Below are 24,393 nucleotides of genomic sequence, written 5' to 3' on the forward strand. Positions count from 1 at the left end.
AATACACTGTAGAAAAAGAAGGGAAATAAAGGCGTGCAAACGAGCACTGCAACACAAGAGGAGAAAGTTTAAACCATGAACGACTTTCAGTCTTGTTTCTTCGCCAATCAATGGTTTTCCTTTACATACACAGTTGCGAGTAAGTACAAGTTAGCCACGCGACTTCTTCGCAAATAGTAATGAAGTATCACAAAACTCTCTTTGGCAAACAAGAATCAGTATATATGAAGCAATTCTTTTCTTTTTGCATCAAACACGTGCAACATCTTCAAAATATGTTCACTAAGACCACAGTTTTAGTCTACCATGTTGCTTGTGAAGCCGAGACAAATAGTTTCGTTAGCATAGACCGCTCTCGCTTAATCAGGTTAGCGGAATTTCCTGGCAGATTAAGGTAACTAAACTGATATTGTGACCAATGCATCAGCTATAAATGCTCCCAGAGATAAGCTTCCTGCCACCCAGTTCTTGGCCCATCCCCCTTTGTGGGTGAGCGCCATCCATATGAGGTAATCAACATCTTTATAGAAAAGAAGCTGTTTAGCAAGACAGCTAGAGTAGGCTAAGTTTTCAAGACAAAAAAGAAAAGAATGCTGCTTTCTTGTTTGCAATAGTGCGCACTACAAAACATGTAATTCTGGTGAGCACACGAGTTGCACAAATTTAAGGCTACTAGCAATAAAAGCCTGAATATTCTGGAATCTCTAAAATTTTTGTTAGTAGCAGCTTCAGAAAAAAAAACTTGACTGCTTCTACATACTTTCTTGCAAGTTAACGAAACAAAAACTGGCATAAACATTTAAAATTGTGCTGGTATTCTTTTTCCAACTACTACGTTTTACTTATGAATAAGACCAATACATTTTGTACTTTAGAAGACTTTACTTCGCTCAACACACTATCTGCTTACCATTTATCCACTTCTGCAGAGAAATCATAGGTTAAGTTACGCATTTGTTTGACTGAAAGGCTGGAAATAACACTGACTTTCGGGCTGTTCCAACGTCTCCACAAACATTTAAAATTATCCAGCACCTGTTTAATTTATGTAAGTGGTGCAACGAATATTTGTCGACGGCTCTGAGCATAAAAAGCCCTGTTGTCCAGATGACACTGGTCAAGCATAAAAACACCCTGCGATCCCCAGTTTAGATCGCAATGCACTAGCTTAGATCAAAATAAATTTCTCTGTGATTCAGCAACAAGTGCTCTTTGAAACATAACATTGGCGTTGAGCAAAACTACGCTGAGAGTATCAGATAAGCTTGAACAATAAGAACGACAAACAGTGTTCAAACAGCACCGGAATCGAAACATATCGTCCAGGTCACAGACAAGCTCTAAAATGTGTCATACATATGCCTCTATAATGAAAAGACACGTCCACGCAGCGGTCTCTTGTTTTTAAAGAGATCACATTGAGTAATCGAAGATTTTACACAATAATCTTTCATCACCCCTCGTAGCAACAAACAAGAAATGATCATCTTTGTTTCTGTAACACATGAAACTCTATTTTTTGAGAAGTCATATCGTGACTATTTTAACAATCACATATTCCCACAAGAGGAGCTCTATTAGAATTTGCTGCGAAACCTAGAAAACTTTCATCAGCTCGACAAAAAAAAAACAAAGTCACTCTGCTGATCACCTAGGACCAAGCACATCAATGCCGAACTTCCACTTAAAAGTCAACTTAAGGAAGATGCGCAGGTGAAAATTGCTTCCCGCAAATAATGAACGAAAAATAAAATATATGCCACTTACTGTACCTAATCTATTAGAACCAGTTTCTCTCATTTTTATTTTAATCAGTTTCTTCCGAAGACAGTCAATGAAAACATGAATGTCACTGTGGTGTCTGTTTTAAACAGCACATTAAACAAAGCCAAGTATCGTGAGAAGCCATCACTGGCCAGGTCAGTCTATTTCTTATCGTTCACGCGGTAACCAGCATCTGGCCTATGCTTATACAAAAGCACGTCGATGCAGGTTTGATGACGTTGTCAGCGGGTCCAGGCGGTTCCACAAGATCCACATTGACGCAGCAGATGTTCCAGTTTTCGAACTTTTAAAAAGGGGGTCAAGTTCTCCTCGCGCAGGAAACGACACCACTGCGTCGTAATGAAAAAAAAAAATGGAAGGCGCACGGCATCGCTGTGGTTCATTGAGCAAAGTTGGTCGTCGGCGTAGCAGGCGGAGGTGCTGGGCAGCCGCATGATCAGGAGACGGCACCGTTGGTCTTGGGGCTGGGCTCGTGCTGGTGCGCCGTACCGAACGCATGATGTACGCTCACGGCGTGAGACACCGAGATAAGAGGCCCCGCGCCGTGCTCGGTGCCCGAAGAGCCGTACTGGGTGACGGGACACACGCCTCCGGCCACTCCTGCCGACGGCGCGTAGGCCAGCGCTTCTTCGGAGTCCCCTTCTCGGTGGCCCAGACCGAGCGGAGTGGGCTTGCATGAGTACAGCGCTACGCCCGCGATGACGAGGCAAAAGGACACCATGTACAGCCAGTGGAACTGCGACGTTAGATAAAAAGGCGTTGAAGAAGCAAAGGAAAACTCATGGCCCACACACTACGTACAGATTAACCGTGCAGCGAAGCAAAAGCACCCGACACTGGCATTAGGTATTGGGTCAATTTGGAGGGTTCATTAAAGTTCTACTAAACTAATCATTATACACCAGTTCAGAAACATCAGTTGGTCTTCACCGCCGCTGTGTTACCTTCCTCGTATTTAGTGGTCTCGCGGTGCGTAATGGTATTCGCCCTATTAAAGAGGCACACATGTTATTTCATGTTATTTACCACTCACGACTTCACTTTTAGTCGACCAGTAGCGAGTGACGGGGATTGTTCGACGTTTATGGCACGTATGCGCTGGGAGTTCTCGCGTCTATATGACGGTAGAATCTTGGTTTCGCCAAGGCGCTTAGAGCGCCGCTGTAGAAGAGGAAATATTTAAATGCCCTATTGTTCAAGTCACATGGCATCTTGACAGCTGTTTCAGTCAAGAAATTTACTCTAAAACGAGATGCACCAAAGGTTACAACACTAAGAGCGATTGAATGCAACGTATGACGCTATAGCCAACCTTTCCTTTTAAACTCGACCTGTGCCCTAAGATAAAACTCAACTTCGCAACTGCAAAAGTTGTTCAACTGCTTCTCCTTCACAGCTGGGAAGCAGCCTTCCAGAAAACGTTTTTCCATGCAAGTGTAGATTAGAACACGTTACATTGTAGCAAACAATGCACACTGAGAGGTAAACATAACTTGTTATATCGCCTTTTCTGATTCATCCAGAACGTTTATTATTTTATTCAGTTCACGTGCGTGGGAGGTTTCAGCCAAAGCTAACAGCGTTCGGCACCCCTTCTTTATATTGAACTCTCTCTATTTGAAACGAATGTTGCTCGAATAAATTTGAATTTGGAAGGTGCGTTAATAATCTACTATGGCAATGACATTCTATCAATATCCCCTCAAGCGGCAACGTGTAATTGTATGTCAAACTTAGAGGCAGGTCCCACACCGTGTGTTTATTCAAATTGCTTGAAACGCGGACTGCACATTCGTGCAAACTTCTTGAGTGGACAAATGCCAATTATTCAGCTTCTACATGCTGCGTAATGCTGCAGAAGATCCCTTTGCTGGCAATACTACAATGTTCGACGACCTGTTGACGTGCAGCGTTCCAGGCACCACGTCAAGGGTAATTTGTTTCTTTGCTTAAAATGAATTCAACCAAAAAAAAAAAGAAAGCAAACTGTGCTTGCACTTGGGACTATTATTTTATTCTCTTTTATGCAAGAATCGACACTTACTACCTAAATAATAATTAGATACCTATTTATGTGCTAATAACATTATTTACTGAAAATCGCGCAAAACAATACATTTCTTCATTTTCTTTCTTGGGACGTAATATTGAGTGGCTTCGAATTGCGCCATGCAAATTTGACACATTTGAAGACAGTGCATCATAATTAGCGCCCGAAGATGATATATTGCCCACTAAGGGTGCGCGCCCAAACGCTCTTCGCCGACTTGGCTCTCAATAGTAACTAGAAGTTTGCATAATTATGCAAATACAAGAAAATAAATCAACTGCGTTACAGATAGAGAATTAGAAAGCACATCGTATACGAAAACTTTACCATACCTTGTAGTGGAAGACGAAGACACCAATGGCGAGCGCATAAAAATCTGCTGAGAGGATGGAGAGATTTGCCGCTGTGGCGCTCGACAGCCTAATGACCACCGGCATCAGAATGTACAGCAGGAACAGGCAGCCAGAGAAGCCTAGCAACATGGAAACTGCGAGAAAAAGGTGCGGGCGAATAACGCGCGCTGTGTTGTAGTGACGCCACTATAAGCAAGATTTGCAGCGATTCTTATGAAAACATACCACTATAGGAGCACACTATAGACCTAACGGACGAAGCCAATGGCCGATAGATAACAATAGATAATTTGCCACAGGCTACATATAATCACAATATTATTAAAAAGAGGAAATCTCAGCGCTAACTTGCGGGCTACTTTTATGTTGAATAGAAGTGCGCTGGCTGCGCCGACTACCGATGATGCTGCACACGATGTCACGTGATCCATTGCTTTTGAGTTGTCTGTTACTGACACGACATGTTTTGACACTTTTTGAAAGCTCGCATTGGATAACACCTCTCATGCGCTCGCTATGCCACCCAGCGATGCCCACTCCGAATGATTTTTGAACCATTTGGCCTTGAAGTCATATGCTGTAAACGAGATTCCGGGACCATGCACACGATCCCCGACAGCGTAGTAGGCAACAAAGGGTCTATTAAGTACTTACTCAACAGACCCGTGCAGCCGCCCTGATGTGCTCCCTTAAGTGTGCTTGTGACTCCTTCCATCTCTCGTGTTTCTCCTGTCTCTCTTTCCGCCCCTTCATCCCTTCCCCCAATGCAGGGTACTGCACCGGATGTCAAGTTGAACTCCTTGCCTTTCCGTGCTTCTCTCTGTCTCTCTCTTTTTTACATTGCGTGATACGCTTTGTTTCGCGGTTCACGCGACGATCCTATAAACATGTAATACCTCTGCCTCTAACGCCGTTTCTCTGATTCCGTCTGTGAGTGTGAGCGCACTTTAGTGTGAAAACGCTTCCTTGCAGACGTTTTCGCAGAGACCTGCTGTAAACATAACTACGTTATATGTGCATAGAGCGAGGAAAGGGACATAATTCGCATATGACAGCGACAAGCAGGCGTTCAGTAATTTCCCGCCATGGGCCCCAGCTGACAGACTATGGGCGAGCCAGTATCACCGGACACGTATACGCGTGTCTAGAGATACCGCCATTTCTTTGTCATATAAAGGGCTGTCCCGCAGCTCCTCCGCTATAGGTAACTGATTCGGAAAGTGTAACCATATCATGTCTAGTTTCCAATCCATCAGCGCCGAAGTACGACCCCACGGGCGGAAAAAAGCACCATCTCTGGCATGACTGTACACTGTTGTAGACGCTTTTCTTGCGGTGGTAGCTAAGTATCAGGCTTGGTTACTGGTTTTCTCTATAATTGGTATGGTAAGAAATGAGAGATTAACGGTCTTATGTGGCCCCGCCACATGAACCTGCCAACTCATTCCCTCTTTTTTTTTTGCTTAGCATAAAAAGTCACAGTTTCGCTGCAAGGGCGAATCAATAAATGCGATCGCAACAACTTGGAATGTAACGCTCATAGCAGATCAAAAAATGCAGTGCGCTGCTTGCGCACAAATGACGCACAAAAACAACTCACACAAGACGAGTGATAACTAGCAACGTTTACAACTCGACGCTTAACGCGCTGTTTAAACAACAACGACGCGTGAAACTTAGTCACAGCTGCATATATGAGTGCGAACTAACGAGTGTCCCAGTTGTCACTTCGCTGTGTTTGAAAAGCGCGCTCTTTCGCAAACGGGGCCTGCCCAGCGAGCGAAGTGACCTTTGTGGCCCAGGCAACTAATGCAATCGTTCCTGTGAAAGGCCAATGCACATGATTCTCCACACCGAAAGATAAGCGCACGCACACAAGCACCGAACATTCCCCCCCCCCCCCCCCCCCACCCGCGGGACTAAGTACGCGCGAATGAAAAGCGCTCGTGGGCGCATCGCGACGAGCCGAGTGCCGAGTGCGGGCGGCTTTTTTTTTTTTTTTTTTTTTTTTAGGCCTGTGACGCCTGAAACGCCTCCAAGTGGTACATTTCAAATTTATATGCAGGCCGGTCGACCCGTGTGGGGCTGCACATGTAGCGATGTTTGGGCCTGACTGACGTACTCATAGAGATCACACAGACACTTGATGAAAAACAAACAGGCATTTAATCAAATCAAGGGCAATGCAAGAGCCTACAAAAGTTAACTAAAGGGAAAAACAAAGATACGCGTGATGAAAAAGAATAACTACAAAAAAACTAAGCTCTAAATGTACACTACAAGTGGTACAAGTAAACAGAACTCGTTAAGTTCGCGCTTCTGAGTTACTACATGCGACGCAACGCACATATTACAATTATTGAAAGCAGGGGATAATAAAATACAGGTTGAAAAAAAAATGCACTACATAGTTCCATGAGGACCAATCGAGCTCGTGGTTCACGTAATGGAGTTGACGGGGTGCCGCTGATGGCCTCGCGTTTATGCAGACGACGAGGGTGCCCGGTGTTGCAGCCATATCAAAACGTTGTTCGGCACGCTTCGTGCTCGCCGCCTACGCGAGACTCGCGACACCGACGACCGCGCTTTTCGCTGGTTCAACGTCAACTGTCAAAATCTCTTCGGGGCGTTCGCATCCCCCATCTAGGTCATTTGCCCCGAACAGCTGCACGCCTCTCCCCTTCGGTACAGTCAGCGAAGACACGCCAGCGCCTTGACGAGTAGTTTGTCGCCCGAAGCTTCTCCCCTAACACCAAGGCGCAAAGGGTGCAAGGGCGAGAATGCCAGACGTTTATGACGTCTTCAATACTCTTGTATGACGTACACCCGGCCGAAATTATTGCGGTGGGGTGGAGCCTATGCTGATATAAGATAATTTTTTTATAACGGGTGCAACACCATAAGACTTTTAATGGTGACGTACACCGCACAAGGCTGGCGCTCTGCGCTGTGACGTCATATGTGGGAGCGTGTGTGCTCCGCCTCTCTTTTTTTTTCTTTCTTTACTAATCTTTCAGCACCCTCGCCCCATCGCTTTTCCATGTGCAGGCCGCACACCGTTTATGCAAAATTGATACACGTCCTTGCCTTTGCTGTCTTTCTGGTGTCCCTTCTTCCTAACGGTCCTTATCTACGCCAACGAAACGACCCATTCCTCATCAGTCTGCCCGATTTGAGGCTTATGGCACACCACGAAATGAAGTCCGACTCAATTTCTTTCCACGGAAGAAAAATGTTGGCACGCACCCGCTTCCTGAGCAAGCGCATAACGCCCTGCGACATGCGACGCAATTTCTTTCGCGAGTGTAGTTTTTCCGTTGCGTGGTACCCAGGAATGAACCACAGGGAACCGCAGTTATTAAGAGCGTGGTAAAAAAAAATGGCAGCATATCCATGGGGTGAATGATGGAGAGTGGGACGAAGCATCCGTCCGTCCATTCGTTCTTGCTTTCGTCCATCCATGCGTCCATCTGTGTGACCGTTCGTGCGTCCATAAGCCCGTGCGTGCGTGCGCCTGTTCGTGCGGCCACACGTCCATCCGTGCGTCCGTCCCTGGGTTCGTCCATGCATTCATCCCTGCGTCCGTCCCTGCGTCCATCCGTCCCTGCGTCCATCCGTCCGTACAGCCATCCATGCGTCCGTCCATGCATATGTCTGTGTGTCCGTTCGTCCATCAATTCAACACTCCAAGTACCAGCATCTCACATCTTTTCATAATATATTCCCCATATAGAAGCGCCGCCATCCAGCGGACATTCCAAGGACTAAATAAGAAGTGGCACACGCACACTTTCTTTCGGCTTGCGCTTCGTGTCTACTTTCCACCTTTACCCACCTCGAGTTTATGGTATATACTAGTTCGCTGTATTCATGTCACTGCGGCCCAACGCTCGCTAAACCTTTCTAAACCCAAGGAGGTTACGCCCAGCGAGTATAACGTAGCAATCTTTTCTTGTCAGATAGTGTTCAATTTACAAGCCAATGGCTGCTGATGGGGATTGATAGACAGAAGAATTCGGCTTTTAGTTAACGCGCACGCTGCGAATTCTTCATTGTTCAACAACGCACAGAAGAAATCTCCCACTGGCACCACCTTGCAGGTCAAAGCATAAGACATGTTACGCACTGCTACGAGGGACGAACGGGTGCCGCTTTAAGAAGCTTCGCCCCTAAAACATGTGCAACCAGACCAGCCTTAAGCGTGATGTATTTTATCAACAAGGTACTTACCTTCTTGCCAATCATCCCAGTGAATTTCACCTACTTTTTCCTTCTCCAACAAGGCCCTACAGAAACAATGAGATAAGCGAATAAGAATGACGTTTACTAATCAATTACTTAAGTCATCTTTAAAAAAGTTCCCGCTTTCTTCTATTATATAAATTTTCGATTCACCTTTTTATTTTGGGTGATATATTTACTACCTTTTCAACTGACGTACCGCCACACGCATGGTCTATATATCCTCCCAGGTGAGTCAGGTCAGCATAGTGACCAACGACTAATTAAGAAATCACAACTGCAAAACTGTGTCCGTATACGTTTAAATCGGGACTTGACGGAATGTCATAAGGTGCGCCTTAATAGAAACCTTTGATCCTGTAGACACAGACGCTAACTTTTAGAATAGACCACGTACGCCATGATAATGCAAACTACGAATGATGTGACCAGACACCTAAATGAACAGAATGAGTCAATAACCGTACGCACACAGTGCAACCTAAATCTTCCAGGAGGCCTAAGAGCGTTTGGAACAACATAAATATTGACAACCACGCTTATCGAGCTCCACCAAAAAATATGGTCTCCCTCTTACATTGCTGTAGATTACGTGTGTTATTTATGTTTTCACGTGGTGTTTTCAAACCAAAGGAATCTTTTTTCATTTGGTTTTCGTTCCAATCAGTCCAAACTTGCGCCCATGCAATGAATGTGTCAGAAGCTTTTCCTGATGTTTCTGAAAGGCACGAGCTGCTTAAGTTCATTTTGAAGCTTTTAATGCCTGCACTAAGTCTGATTTAGAATAATCAGCACGGTAGCCTCTGAGATTCGTTCATACCGAGCACCTCCCATCAGCGTGACCACAGCTAAACCTGAGGATCCGCATTAATCATCAACCTGTACATTCTAGCGCGCTTCTCGGCCGGTGCGCACCTTCTTTGTGCTCTCCATCATCTACTAGCACCCGTGCACGTGGGCGGGCTAACTAGCTATTTTGCCAGGCGCTTTACTTGGCCATTTAGGCCAGGACATGCTATAACCAAGGTAAATGACCAAGCTATAGTAAGACCGAGGTAATGACGCCACATATTAATAAGGTAATGGTAAATAAACGATGTAAAGCTAGAACTGTTATAACAAAACATGCTACTTGGCGCGCTAACTAAACTATGCTAATTAACACGACGTTATTCATCAGCACGTAAAGTAAAAGAGTGCTAACTAGACCTTACCAATATGATGACAATTAGCATCGTACCAATAAAAATTCCGTTTTAGAGATCTATACTAATGCTGGCTTTGCGAAATATACCCGAGATAATTATTGCCGTTTTATTGAAACCTTATCAAATAGCACAAGACTATTCAGCGTTATGTTAATTAAGCCCAAGGTAATTGGTATAAACAAAAAAAATAAGACAGAGCTGATGCGGCCTTCACTTCGCACAATACCAAGCAGATGAGTAGACGACCGAATTGAAGAGCTTTAAGCAGTTGTGTTATCAAAAGCTGCTCTACGACAGTGCAAGATGACCAAAATATGTTTCATGCAAAGAAGCTGCTGCTTAGCGTCCACTGCATCAAACACCTGACAGTTTCATAGGCACCATGACAGTCACGAGTTGAACGGGCCTATCAAGGAGTTTGTATCTGAGCTCATCCGTTAATCAGTTTGATTGGCAGACGCCCGCTACAAAGATCGGGTCTGCCCATGAGTTTTATACTCTTGCCAAGGAGAAGTGCTCACGCAGCAACGTCAGTGAGCGGCAAGATTCATCTATCAGCTATATCGCGTGGACCATGCACACATGCACGCTGACATAAAATTTATACCACCCGAATACCGATACTACGTATCGCATTCGATTTCACCGCACTCACGACGTATCAACTTACGTTTGCGTTGCCGCCCTCATGCAAGCGCCCATGGTGGCAACTTGTCTTTATATTTAACTGGAATATTGGATACAAGGGAAAAGAGAAGCACGAGAGTGCTGCGTGTGCACTCTTGCTGCCTTCGAGAGTGGAAATGCTCATGCTGAAGGTAAAACGAAAGAAACTGCCTGAAGGAGCGCAAACGCCCACGAACACGACAGTGGGATTGATGATTGATTTGTGGGGTTTAACGTCATAAAACCACCATATGATTATGAGAGACGCCGTAGTGGAGGGCTCCGGAAATTTATACCACCTGGGCTTCTTTATCGTGTACCCAAATCTGCGTACCACGACAGTGGGAGGCGCGTGCTGATTCGGCGTTAAAGATAGCGCGGCAATCAAGCTGGCGGTCCTGCACTGCTGAAATGTTGACTGAGTTGTGGCGCTGACGTGTACGCACACAGGCCATGTTTCTTTGATAACTTCCTCAAATGTCCCACATGCGTTTCTGTCGCCACGCGCGTTCTTGTAGCGATTTTTATCAGCGCTGCTATCACGCGCTCCGCACTGTCTGATGTCATGGCCGCCGTGAAGCGAGCTTGGAGCAAAGTCACTCGAGTCATCTTTCATAGCACCCCTGCACAATGAAAAGAATAAAACTTTAACTTCGAGGACGTGAAGGTTCTTTTCTGCACATGACGTGAACATTATACCCAAGATTCGAAATGACTTTAGTGATTACCACAGACACAACAGCAACCAACTCGTCTGGCACGACTAAACTAACAACCCTTTCGAGGTCGCGCTCCTCAGGAGCCCAATTTGAATTACAGTGACACCGAAGAGAAACAACGAGTTTATTTAGATAGAAAATCAAACTCTGAAGCACGCTCGTAGTCAAAGGGGTCCACTGGGGGCCTGTCTCCTGCCCCCTTTCTTGTGAGCTTTGCCACTGCCGCACTCTTCGAGGCCATGTGTAAATGCACCGTCAGTGTAATCAACGTTGTTGCAAGTGGTAGCGGATGCGTTGAACGTCACTGCGAGTCGGCGTCACCAGTTGTATCAGCTCCAGCAGCATGCCGAAACTGATCGCGGAGGCCACGAACCGCAAACATCGACGATCTGTAGGCACACAGCTGATGTTAAAATGTAGGAGAGACATTTGTTTCTCGTTTGAAACTATATTTTTTGGAGTCATTCTTTTAGTTTACAGAAACTAAAACAGGAACAGAAAATATTTCGCCGCAGGTAACCGCGCCACGAGATCAATCACCTCGGCGAACGTTCCCAGCGAGCTAACTGATGGTCAGGTTCGCGCGTAAACGAAGCTTCTGACGATCGAAAAACTGAACAATTGTAGCTTCGGGTAAATTACTGGTGCCTGTTTTGTGCGAATGAGTGATACTTATAGGATGTCCGCCTGTTAAGCACTCTTGCAATGCGGACCGGGCAAGGCGTAACTTGTTAAGTCCACACCGCAAGAGTGCCGAAAAAGCGCACATGAAACGAGCGGACAATTACGAAGGGCAGTACAATGTCCCCAGCTCTGAATGGACTGTAACTGAGCGTACAAAGCATAGCCAGCTATAAGTGACGATTCCATAATTCACGTTTACCTATAAACACGAAGTTTCTGGCTCGAACTTGGCTGCGTTAAGATTGCAGAGGAACGAAAAAAAAAAAGGGGGGGGGGGGTAGCTCTGCGCCAAAGGTGGCTCATAGGTGGCTCAGTGGTTAACGCCTCGCACGCATGATTCAGAGGACCCAAGTATATATATATATATATATATATATATATATATATATATATATATATATATATATATATATATATATATATATATATATATATATATATATATATATATACGGTGGCTGACAAGGACGCCGGCGACGAAATTCAGCCGAAAGTGTCCATGTAATTGCTATCCCAAGAAAACTACCAAACAAGTGTTTGCGAAGTTTTTTGTTACATGGATGTGAAAGTTACAATAAAAAAAACAGCTAAGGAAAAAAAACTACAAAAAAAGATTTCCGTGCCTGCTGAATGACTCCTGCTGTTCGAAAATTGTCGATAGCACTCCAGCTAGCTCACCAATCGTGGCAGCAGCAATGAATTCAGATGTTTGACGATATTGATCAATAAATAAACACTGAAGAGCCTTCAATGCATCTCCGCAAGACCACGTCAGTGTGTTTTGTTCGGGCACGCTAGTGCAACTCAGTTTGTCTGCTTCCTCGCCCTTTTACCAGAAAAACGCTCACCCACACGTCTTTGTATAGCATGCCGCCATTCAGTCACTGTCACGCTTCTTGACTCGCCTCCACCGGTAACCAGCCGCGCCCTTCATGACGGACCCAATCGGCGGTCGCACCGCTCGCTAACGAACGCGTGGATTCGCATTGACAGTTCGGAAGCGGCGGGCTCACGTTCGGCAGGCCGGGCACGCCTCGGCTGGCCGACGCGCTAACGACAGTCCCTCCACCACGGTAGCAGCGAGAGGTGCGACACACAACCGCGGTAATGACCACAGGGCTTCCCTAATTAGCATCCACCGGTGCAGCGCAGAGGTTCCGATCTCTACCTTCCTACGATTCCTCTAAAGAGGAAGCGAAAATCGCAAATGACTTCGCCGGTGGCGAACACTTCGCTTGTTCGAAACGCGGTGCGCGCCGCCGGACGTTGTACCTTTCTTTGCTGCCCTTCAGTCCATAATGACAGCCCCGTTCCCATAACAACCACGTTTCTCATTATCTTTCGCGCAAACAGTGCGCCGGATGGTAAACTTTGTCCCCCGAAGCTTGCCTCACGTTACGTTTTCTTTTTTTTTTTTAATGGTTTAGGATACATTGATCGAATGAGATAAACGATGGACTGAACGCAATGATAGAACAATCGCCAACATCATCCTAATAAGCATGAACACTAAAGAAGAGCGAACAATCAAAAAAACCCATGAAATTCAAAAGGGCTAAGCATGATTGGACTGCTGTGCCATTGTTCCAATAGGTGACCTCGTTCATGGGCGTAGGCAGCAAACCTCGCAAGCTCAGGCATTGAGAACATGTTTTGGGCTGCCACGCTGTACTTCAACGATGGAAGTCATTGCGGGAGCATGCATAACACCAATAGAGAGATATCTTTCATGCGAATCTTCAAGAGTATATCTCCGACTGTTGACCCGTCACGATCGTTATCCTTCATCGACAGTACATACCCACCAACCGGACAGCACTTTTGCAAGAGCGATTTCACGTCATGAGAGCGTCATTCCCTCAGGCTTTTCTCCGGTGAAATCGGCAGAGGTACCAGCACGGACTTTATTAAGACCTGAAAAAGCGGGCAAGCGAATACAACGTCGCCTAGAGACGAACACCTATCTCAGTCCGGCGGTCGCCAGGCATTTTTTACCAGACATCAGTGGCACCTGCTCTACTTGCCAGGTCCTGACCGACACCTACCACGTCGTCGCTGCGTGCCCCACCAACCCCCTTCTTTTGTAGCGTTAGCTACACAGGCCTCGCTGAGCCAATTTCGCATGGCACTGGTCTGCGCATGCGCAATGATACTCCGCCGCCGCCGCGCGCGGCTCGTCGCCGGTGTGCGCGCAATTCGATGCGCTGCGCAGCCGATCAGTGGTGTCACGCACCGGAGCCGGCACCTCTCTCGCACTCGGCCGCGGCCGCGAGCGACTCACCGCCGCCGGTGTGCGATTTCCAGAGCAGTGCCGTCATAGCCTTGGTAGACATATGGACGCCGACGCACACGCCTTCCCTGTGCAGTCGCCATCTGACACTGCGCTGTAGCCGCTGCGCCTCTGACTGGCGTTTGCCACTGTGGTATACCATAGAGAAAGAGAGTGCAAATGCTGCTCAACGGTCCAGTATAGCAGAGAAGCTTAACTCATCGGATCCCGAAGTAGTTGCCCGGCAAAATAAATATACATGTGCCACATAATACGTATACCGTGTGTGTGTCATCGGAACAGCTGTAAGCATGACTTCTTGAAAGCTAAGCATAATCAGCTAAACCTCTGCTAACGCTACGTATATCCTGGCATAGCTGAGCTAAGCCACTGCCATTTTTTTCACCTCCTTTCCCCATCCCAACTAGAGAGGCTAGGGAGGAGTACCTGCTCGGCTGCTCGACCTTGGATGCTCAACCTTCCTTGGTTAGGCGCGCTCGAGCAGCGGCCAACTCCATTGGCATCACGGAATGGGGTCTTGCCACACAAGCGTGCAATATTTCGCAACTCTTTGGCGCATTTTCTTTAATTAAATGTTTTCTATTACCACCACCTATCCATTCCCAGAGAGGGGAAAAAATCACGTATACCCTTACGTGGCCTAAACATACTCACGTTATCGTTTATATCTACAGAATATTCCTCTCCCACACATGTCTTCACTGACGGGTCTGTGTCACCCACTGCTTCAACAGCGGCGTCCGTCATTCCAAGATTAAAGACCAGCGAACGCTTTCACCTAGAGCATCAAACAACATCAACAGTAACAGAGATTGTGGCCATACGCGAGGTAATTCATTATTTATCGACGAAGCCTCCTTGCAGCTGGACTATATATATTGCGAATCTAAACCAGCACTTGCTGTCATAGATTCGGCGCTTAAACGGGTGCCATATCTTCTTGCTCAAAAAGTGGCTGAATCACACAATGTAGCCCCGAAAAGGGACCATCGTATAAGATATCAGTGGATCACAGGGCACTGGGCCTACACGAAAACGAGCAAGCCGACGCGGAGGCAAATATGGCTCACAATACCACCACAAAATTGGCTATTCCGTTTTCACGACTGGATGCTAACACTGACGTGCACACACTCCTCCGTAAAACTACGGCAGCCTATTTGTCCCTACCAAGTCACCATCACCGCCGTCTTCACGAACTCGACCTAGATATACACATTAGGTTACGGCCAACCATGAAAAGGTGCAACACAAGCGTATTGCGCTGGTTACGAATAAATGTGGCGTACACTCGTCGTTACGTACACGTTCTCGGCCATGCCCCCAATAGTGAGGCCTGAGACAGCTGAACATATCTTGTGCTCACGATATATCGCGCCAGGTAATTCAATGGCCACCGTCTTGATGAAATGTACCGAGAAGCAAGCTTCGAAAAAAAACGTTCTGCTGGGAACACCACCTGGTGATATTCTGAAAGCGCTTACCAAGTTTTCACGAGAGACAGAACTCGACAGGAGACTATAAATTGATCTAAGTTCTTGCTTCATCGCCAACTTCCTCCTCATCATCAACACCACCTACTCTTTCTCTCCTTTCTTTTCCACCTCCTCCCCTCGCCTAACGCTGCGTAGCAGGCCAAAAAATGTATTCAGGCCGACCTCCTAGCTTTTCTGCCACAAGAAAAATTCCTCTCCCTCTCTAGGCAGAAATGTTTTACAGCGAAAGCTGTTATGAGATCATCACAACGTGGGTCACGTGCGGTACCGTAGTTTTCCGCCACCGCCATTGATGTCCGTAACCACTATCACACGAAATAAGAACAAAAAACTTAAAGAAAAAAATTCGACATATCCCACGTGCCTGGGAATTGACATAATGCTAAGCATGCGGAGGGAAGGTGACCGTGTTGGAATTTTTTATTGAGCGACACGTCATTAAATGACGCTGATTTAAGGCACAAATTTTTCACGCAAAGACATATGTTGAAAAGTTGCAGTTGTTTATATAACCAGTTGTTCGAACTTGCGCAACGATGTCAACTGGAACAAGCGTGTTAGCGACGCCAGAAGCTGCTATGAAGCGCTGATGCTTGCGAAGATGCTGGGCTGGCCCTGGACACTGCTACATAAATCAACTTCAGCGCACGGCACCTAATCACGATTGAGGTTACCCCAACGTGACGGCTTATTGATATGATATGTGGGATTTAACGCCCCAAAACCACCATATGATTATGAGAGACGCCGTAGTGGAGGGCTCCGGAAAGTTCGACCACCTGGGGTTCTTTAACGTGCACCCAAAAATGAGCACACGCGCCTACAACATTTCCGCCTCCATCGGAAATGCAGCCGCCGCAGCCTGGATTCGATCCGGCGACCTGCGGATTAGCAGCCGAGTACGCTAGCCACTAGACTACCGCGGCGGGGCAAAGGTGTACATATGTAATGCTTTTTTTCTCTTTCGAGGGGGGGGGGGGGGGCACTTTTTTCATTTCGGGGTGGGCGCCTCCTTTAAATGGTCGTTTTTAGCTCTGCATGTCATGGAAACCGATTTTGGAGGAGTGAGGGGACACGGGCCCGGGGTGCCACCCCATTGCTACGCCTTTGGTCTCGTTACGCGGTCCTTGTCGAACGAGTTCTTGCAGCTGTAACACGAGAAACACTCGATGTGGGTAATGAGTAAGGTGGGCACAGTGCCGACTGCTTCAGAGACGCACGCACAACATCGTGGCAACTTGTAAACTCCTTACTCCAGTCACTAAGTATCAAACACCAACAGAATATATTCACAAAAGTTACGAACAACCCGAACCATAGCAGGAAAAAGCGTAACCTCACGCAACGTTCGAGAACGGTGTGTCTCGTTGCGAAGGTTACTTAAGATTTTCGTCACCACTTCTGAACCAGTTATGAATTATGAATTAGTCTCCAGTCGTTATTATGATTCATCGCTTACATAAGTGAGGAGCAACACCAAAGCAATTAAGAAACCCTGTACGTTGCCATGCCGCTTTAGCTTCCCAGTGTGGGTGCCCCTCAAGTGACTAATCAGAGATAAATAACGTTTTTTAGTACTGTCTGTTAGTAACTAAAGTAGGTGGGGCCGTTCATCTAGAGCTGCACTGGCTATAGCGGCTCGCTGGGCCTGGTCCGGGGTTACCAAGTGGCTTCCCAAGGCCTGATTCGAAAGCCGCGCCTCCTACCACCAATGTGGGAGCTGTATGAGCGTCAAGCTTGCCGGAACAGCACGCGAGGGAACCTGTATGTAATGTCTGTAAGTGTTGGTATCCGTCCGTACCATCGTGATATTCGGAAGAGTGTACTTTAGAAAGTGTGTGTAAACTGGGGTACGCGTTCGTCTAAATCAAGAAACGAAACCTTCCAATTTTGGTAGCACCACTTTGAAGTACGCGTGTACCTGTTGCAGCCAGGGACATAGACGCGTGGATATAGCCGAGTTTCAGGTCAGTGGCTCCTTTACCCCTTGATAAACCGTTGGGTCTTCGACCGGCACTGGGTATTGAGCTCGGTACCTCAGACAAAGCAATTACGGATCAAGCAGTAATACAATTTTAAGAATGTAAAACTAAAACCCGTTTTCTATCGTCTTTATTAACCACTGAAATGCTTTGCAATCAGCATGACCAGTATTCGCTGTGGTTGCTGCCATCAAAACCGACACCTTGAAGCTATATAGCTCTCATTCAACAAATGAAGTACTTTCGTTCTCGTTGTTTCATCAAAATGACAGAAAACCTCCAGACCTGAGTGCAACGCACAGCGTAGTCAAAGCAAAAGGCACGCCAGCACAATAACAGCTCGTAATATATAAATGAAGTCGACACACGCGACAGCAGCGCAACCATGCAAAAACACGATTGGCCCTTTTTTTTCGAGCAATCAAAAGCTTTGCAGCCGATGGCAGAACGGCAGCGCACTCACAGCTGGATGCCGTTGATGACGCTCCCGAAGAGTCCCACCGCGCCGAGAAACTCGACGGTGCCGCAGAGCTTGACGGAGGCCTCTTGCGCCACGTTGGATATGCCGTAGAGTGCGGCGCCTCCGAGGCAGAGCATGTCGCCCAGCAGACGGTTGGCCGAGGGCGACGCCTGTCCCGCCGAGTGAGACGCCTCGTGCGCGTCGGCCCACACCAGGCAGCCGACGCCCAGCAGCGCCACGCTGACGCCCATCACGTGCACAGGGTGGTAGCGCACCTTGAGCGCCAGCCACGACAACGCCAGCACCACCGGAATCGTGAAGCAGTCCAGCAGCTGCGGTTTTAAGGCGAGCCATTTATGGGCTGAACTCCATACCGACTGCTCACTGACGATGACCGCCAGCGGCATGAATAGGAATGTTACCTAACGGCATATGAGTGATGAAAGGGTGCCAGTGATTCTGTGCTGTCATGCCCTGATGATATAATCAATGACGTTTTTCTAAGACATCATCTGGCGACGTTATTCGATGGCATCAGCCTGAACCGATATAGGAAATGGTGCAACACCGGGTCAAGTGCACAAGGTTGTGCAACCACTCAGAAGGCCTCATTTAAAAATTAAGGGATCCTGAAGGTTTGCCTTTAAGAGTTGAACGCGATAGCGATATCGTGTCCCTAGTGCGTGCTTCAACCACTTTGTGCACGAAATCTTTTCAAACTTACTATGCACCTGCTACGTGGCCTTTGGGGAATATGCGCAGTAATGTGTGTGCCTTATGTAGTGGGGACCGGCTTAAAACTATGAAGTCATTATGATAACCAAATTTTCTGACGCCAGATGGCAATGTACGCTTTTATCACGCATATTACTGCGGTATTCATGTTGTATTGTGAAATCATGTATACAAGAAGCGTGTGTCTGTAAAGTATGAAACTTACTTTCAGTGCATTTGCAAGCAGAGGAAGTCATTTTCGCTGTCTCTACGATCAGACGCGTGGCTCTGTGGCCAGCATGCCACCCCAGCGACAGGGTTCGATCCACACCCCGACTCAGAACCTTTATCATTCATTTCATTTGCATCTTTCTCAATTTTTCGGTCACGCACAAGATGATGATTTTTCGCTCACAACAAACGACGCCGACGCTGAAATTTCTGCGAAACGAGCTCTCTAACGCTATCGTGTATTGAACTGTTTCCCAGGAGCATGCTTAGGTATCTAATTGAATTAAGAAAATGTCTAATTATTTTGCAATTAGTCAGTCTTCACTCCTACGTAAAAAAGAATCAAATACAAGGCTCGAAATGCAACCTAGTTTGTTCCTTGTTTGTATTCTTTTCGAGCAAAGAAACGTAAAGCTCTCGACATTGGTCCTGGAACACGGTACGTCGAACTATTGTTTAACATGGTGGTGTCTCCAGCAAGGTAATCGAAGCGAAGTAAAATATAAATGACCTCTAGCTTTTCGCTCAAGAAGCCCGTGCAAATGCGTTTGAAGCCATATGATGAAATACGCAGTGCGTGACGTGCCTGCGCAGCTGATGCGTACAATTGCACACCCCGCTGCTGAAGTGGACATATTCGATATCGCAGTGAAAAACAACTCTAGGAAACGACCGTAATTCTTGACTTACCTGTCAGGCAGTGGCTGTCTGGCATTCATTCGAACTTCGGATAAACTCATTTTTTGTCGCACTGACGAGGTGAATCTGATCCATTACTTAATTCTTTTTATTCATCCGGACAGTCTTTTGGTCATTGTGTCTAATTATGTGACGATCTCATGTGTATAAACTTAACTGAAATCAATGAATCATAACCATCAATTTTGTACCTACTTGGAAGTGCTTGGAAGTTGGAAGTGCACGACTAGACGTATCTCGGAGCGAATCAAGAGTGCCGCTAGGTATGTGTCGCATTGAAAAGGCCTCTATTATATAGGCCAGATTGTTTTGACACTCGCAGCCATGTTTAAAACAAGCATATGTAGTCTTAACCACAGTTGTCATCTGCGTATGAGGCTGGCGTAGAAGGCGCGGGATAATTACATCACAGACGATGTCGAGTCGACACTGGCGGCCATCATGTGTGGGGAACAGCGTAGTCGTCCGTTCCACGCAATCAGCTATCACTCCCAAAGATGGCTGCGCCTTGCAAGTAATTAAAAAACTGGTCTATACAAAACCCCTCAATAAATATAGCTAAATGGAAATGCGACCTGGAGCGTGACTGCCGACGTGGCATTTGGGGCCCTTTATGGATAGTGAGCAAAGATACCGCTGCTTAGCGACATGTGCATATACTTAAAAAATCGCCACCCAAGCACTCCGTACAGATGGTTAAGTAGCGAAGCTGAAACGTACAGCCGCAGGTGGCTTCAGACGTCACAGCCTAAGTCGAAGAAGCGGGCACTGTCCCCAGCGACAGCGTTCCCGCCATCGCCTCACTGACGCTGCTCTGTCCGCAACGCCGGTTCATCGGCTCGCCGTAGTCGCTTGCGTTTAACTCGGTAAGCTGCCGGATGCTCGGTGCGCAGTTTCTGCTTGATTTTCGCCACCCATGCGTGTTCTTGTGCCCACACTGCTGCATCGGCCCGGCGAAAATGAATTCTCTCAAGCATCAGCTGTCAGCGATGTTCTTGAAAACGTGTCTTCTGGTCGGGCGTCTGTACGATCCTGCACGCGAGCTCGGCAGCACGGCTGCGAAACGATGAACGACGTCACTAACTACGCAGCCAATGGCACGCGTGCATGCTTGGGCACGACGCAGACAATGGCTTCCCTAACGGCGCTGCAGCCAATGGCGCGCATGCTTTGGTGCGACGCAGATAACGACGTAATTCACGGCGCTCACAGTGGAGACTCTTATGACTGTTTGTGGCGAACGTACGGCTTTGGTTTCGCCTAGCCATACACAGCCTTCACTGTAAAGTGGTGGAAGCGCACGGGGCGTACCTGTACGCTGGTGAGCGTGGTGTACTGGTAGGCCTTGACCAGGAGATAGTTTGCCTCGACGTCCACCAACGCAAGGAGGAAGTAGCGTCCACCGCGGGCTCTGAGCACAGGTATGAGGCCTGCATCACCACCACGGCACGCCAGCCACGTGGTGAAGACCGCACACAGCAGCACGTAGTTGACGAAGCTCTGCGCTGAATTCGAGAAGAAGCGTCGTCGGCGTTGTAACACGGCTGAATGCCGTGTCTATATACTGCGCTTCAATACTCGCAAGCAAATCTGTCAAGTTCCATCTGATTATGGTTGAGAGCAGCGCGACAGCCAACGACGACGATGAACCAGCAATTAAAAGGTGTTTTTTTTTCAATAAGAAAAAAACAACATGAAAATTCATCATTGTAGAAGCGCTACTACAACAAAGACTTCGCGAAACACAGGACGAAACACTACTAAAACAAAAAAAATATTTACGAACAAAAAACACCAACTTTAAGTGAAGTGTACGACCGTCATCACAAAGCCAGAGTCGTTATATGAAAAAAAGCCGTTGAACGAGTAGCGTTCAGGACAGACTGAATGCATGCAGGCACAATGCACGAGTACGACCAATTAGAAGTGTGAAGACACCTTGTTCATGTCCCACCTACCCGAGCATCGGCGAAGCTTGCACTGAGCACTAAGCCATGCAAGACTTGATACAGCAAAACTGGACAATTCTGCAAGCTAACCTCGTCGCTTCTAGGTCATTTGTAGACCTTAGTAAACTACAGTTTGCGAAGGTTGTTTCTGGATAGATTTCTTTCATGTTCTTGCTAGGCTGTAGCGAAGTGTTAGGGCATTATAGCTAAGTTCAACCGATGGCTACGACGTTTTAGCCAACTACTAGTACGTAAGTATGAGTGAGACGACAGCAATTATTAAGGAGAGGTCATCTGTCATGAGTAAGCTTAATCATCGCAGCCATCGTGCTCATCATAGTCATCATCATAAAAATATCCTTCAATATAAACTCTGGAGAACTACTTACGCTCATCCCTGCCACGAAATACTTCGACCATGGTTTCATCTTCAGACACCAGCATTTCTTGTTGCTCCTCTTTCGAACTATCGGTCTGCGTTGCATTACCAGGCGACTGTAGCTTTTGCAAATCTATTATTGTTTAGAAGATTCATAGCCAAAACGACAGTTACTCATCACAGAGTACAAGTGTTATCGTAACTAGGACTGGGGGGAGCTTTATAGTGGACCATTAGTGAGTCAGTAAATCGTGATACGGCATACTAATTACGGGAGCTCAAGCAGCTGACCTATTGAAATAAGGAATTCTTGCCACGGTGGTCAAGTGATTATTGTTTTCGACCATGGACCCGCAGATCGTGGGATCGAACCTCGGCCACGGCGGCAGCATTTCCGGAGCCCTACACCGCAGCATCTCTCATAGGTCGCTCCTTGTTCACCCCGTAACAAAATACTATCATCATTATAAAACGGAAGGGGAGCAGGAGGAAAAATGAAGGAGGAAGGACAAGGAGGTTAGCCAGTAAATAACGGGTGTGTGCCACAAAAATTGGGTGACTACCACTACGCACCGCTGGTTGACTACAAATGAGCAAGACAACAGTTTTATTTTATTTATTTATTTAACAATACTGTCAATCCCGTCAGGGATTTTTACAGGAGTGGGCTGGAAAGTGTCAACAAACATTCTATATTCACATTCTATATTCTATATACATTCTATATTCTATAGTTAGGCCAACAAATGGCTGAGAAGCGAAAACAAGAGCCAAACACTCCGACTACGTACAGCGAGGAGATGCTAGGAAACGGGAGAGGCAACGGTGGCTGCGGAGATATCCCTAAGTGTTGGAAAGCCAACGCCAACGACGATGTGCCTATCTCGTGCGTATGACATTCATCGACTGATCTCGAATTTCTCTGCGCTGAGAATCAACACAGAAACAACCTAGCATCACCTAGCAACGGCATAAAAGCAAACCAGATTAGTCTTTAGAACCAGCTTCACTGTATCACGCATTGCGCGGCTTACTACAGGCCTCACAGATTTTTTGGTAATATAAATTAAAAATTCAGCAGATCCAACGTGCCCTGGAAATCGATGTTATGCGAAACATGCGGGTGGAAGGTGACTGTGTTTTTTTTTTCTCTCTCTTTTTTTTAGGGAAAAGTAACGAAATGGTTCCTTGCAGCTTACGCTAAAGATGGGAAACCGCTTACTTGCCCCTTAGCGTCTGCTGTAACGGACTGGGAGCCAAGCAGCCTTGATTGTATCACTCACCCGTGGGGATTTGCAGGTTGTGCTGCGACTGTAGGATTTGGCTGGTGACTCCAGTGCCGCACAGGAGGCCCGAGAGAACTTGGCCGAGCAGTAGCGCCTTCCACACCTCCCTGAAGAGGGAATCGAAATCAAAATGAAGACGCAAGTAAGTATTTGTCAAGGAACACATGAGAAAAAAAAGATAAGAGAAAATGATGCGGAGCCAAAGTGTGCGGTGCGTACACCCAACAGCAAACAGGAAGCAGGCTTCGGGAAATTTTTGCTCTCCTTTTGAATGACGTTTTCAATCTAGCGGGTGAATGTATAGATTGCAATAACTGCGACAGGCTAGAATGTTTGTTCGGATGCTATGTTCCCAGGCAAAGCAGTAATATACGTTTTTCTGAAATGTCACGTCTTGCAAGTTCTTGCTGTTCGCTGTACAGTATCCAGAGAAATATGTTCTCAGCGAAGAAAGAGGAGGAAAAGAACGGGTGGGCAGGTGGGTTTGCCGATTTTCACACCATCTTGAAACCTTCTGTGCGGCAGGGCGTAAGGAGAATAAGATATGATAGAAAATAGATGTTATAAAGGAAGGAATAAAAAACAATAATACGGTAAACGACAATGCTTTAAGTCTGTCTCTACGAGCAGTTGTCCTCCAGAAACGCATCCACATTCAAAAGCCTTCCGTGCCGAAGACTGTCCCGGCCGCTGTTCTAAGGCCCTTTTCTCCGACAACGGGCGATTGTCAAGTCTAACATTTTTGAAAGTCCGCTCACTTCATTATTCTTCGAGAGGTACAATTCAATTGCAAAAATGCCGCGTTTATGTTAAAATCAATTTACTTTGCTTAAACAGACTTTACATACGGCTGAACACAAAAACAAATGCAGCAGAAACTTCACGCGTACCTCTCGTTTCACTAGAAGTTTAAAGTAGCCTTTTAACTGCAACGGAGCGTTGCAAGGCTTAAAAGGCCGTTTTTAGTTAGTATGTGCGTTGCTTCTAGTTTTACAAAATTACTCGCCAACGTTTTTTAGCAAAAAAAAAAGAAAATGAGAATCCATTTCCACACTGGTTTGCACAACACTCGAGTACCTGAAACAGCACGTCTTCTTTCTTGATCAGTTAATACAGTTAGGAATTGTTTTAAACCAATACCACCTCTAAGCACATGTTATATTGTTTATATGCTGTCAATTGAACGAGATAAAAAACAAC

At 46.5% G+C, this 24,393-nt stretch overlaps 1 protein-coding gene across 1 annotated transcript in view; it reads right to left on the reverse strand.

Moving 5' to 3' along the window:
- Positions 1-1,749: 1,749 nt before the first annotated feature.
- Positions 1,750-24,393, reverse strand: part of LOC119174445 (solute carrier family 35 member F2) — a 102,526-nt gene continuing 79,882 nt past the window's right edge. The window contains exons 2-7 of the mRNA XM_075885213.1: positions 23,191-23,300; positions 20,891-21,084; positions 17,939-18,267; positions 8,419-8,474; positions 4,168-4,322; positions 1,750-2,521 (exon numbers count right to left, since the gene is read on the reverse strand). Of these exons, the coding sequence (XP_075741328.1) occupies positions 2,222-2,521; positions 4,168-4,322; positions 8,419-8,474; positions 17,939-18,267; positions 20,891-21,084; positions 23,191-23,300 (1,144 nt within the window). The 3' untranslated portion in view covers positions 1,750-2,221. The remainder of the gene's footprint in view (positions 2,522-4,167; positions 4,323-8,418; positions 8,475-17,938; positions 18,268-20,890; positions 21,085-23,190; positions 23,301-24,393) is intronic.

The sequence above is a fragment of the Rhipicephalus microplus genome, unplaced genomic scaffold, assembly GCF_043290135.1.
Source record: "Rhipicephalus microplus isolate Deutch F79 unplaced genomic scaffold, USDA_Rmic scaffold_89, whole genome shotgun sequence".
Taxonomy (NCBI): Eukaryota; Metazoa; Arthropoda; class Arachnida; order Ixodida; family Ixodidae; genus Rhipicephalus; species Rhipicephalus microplus.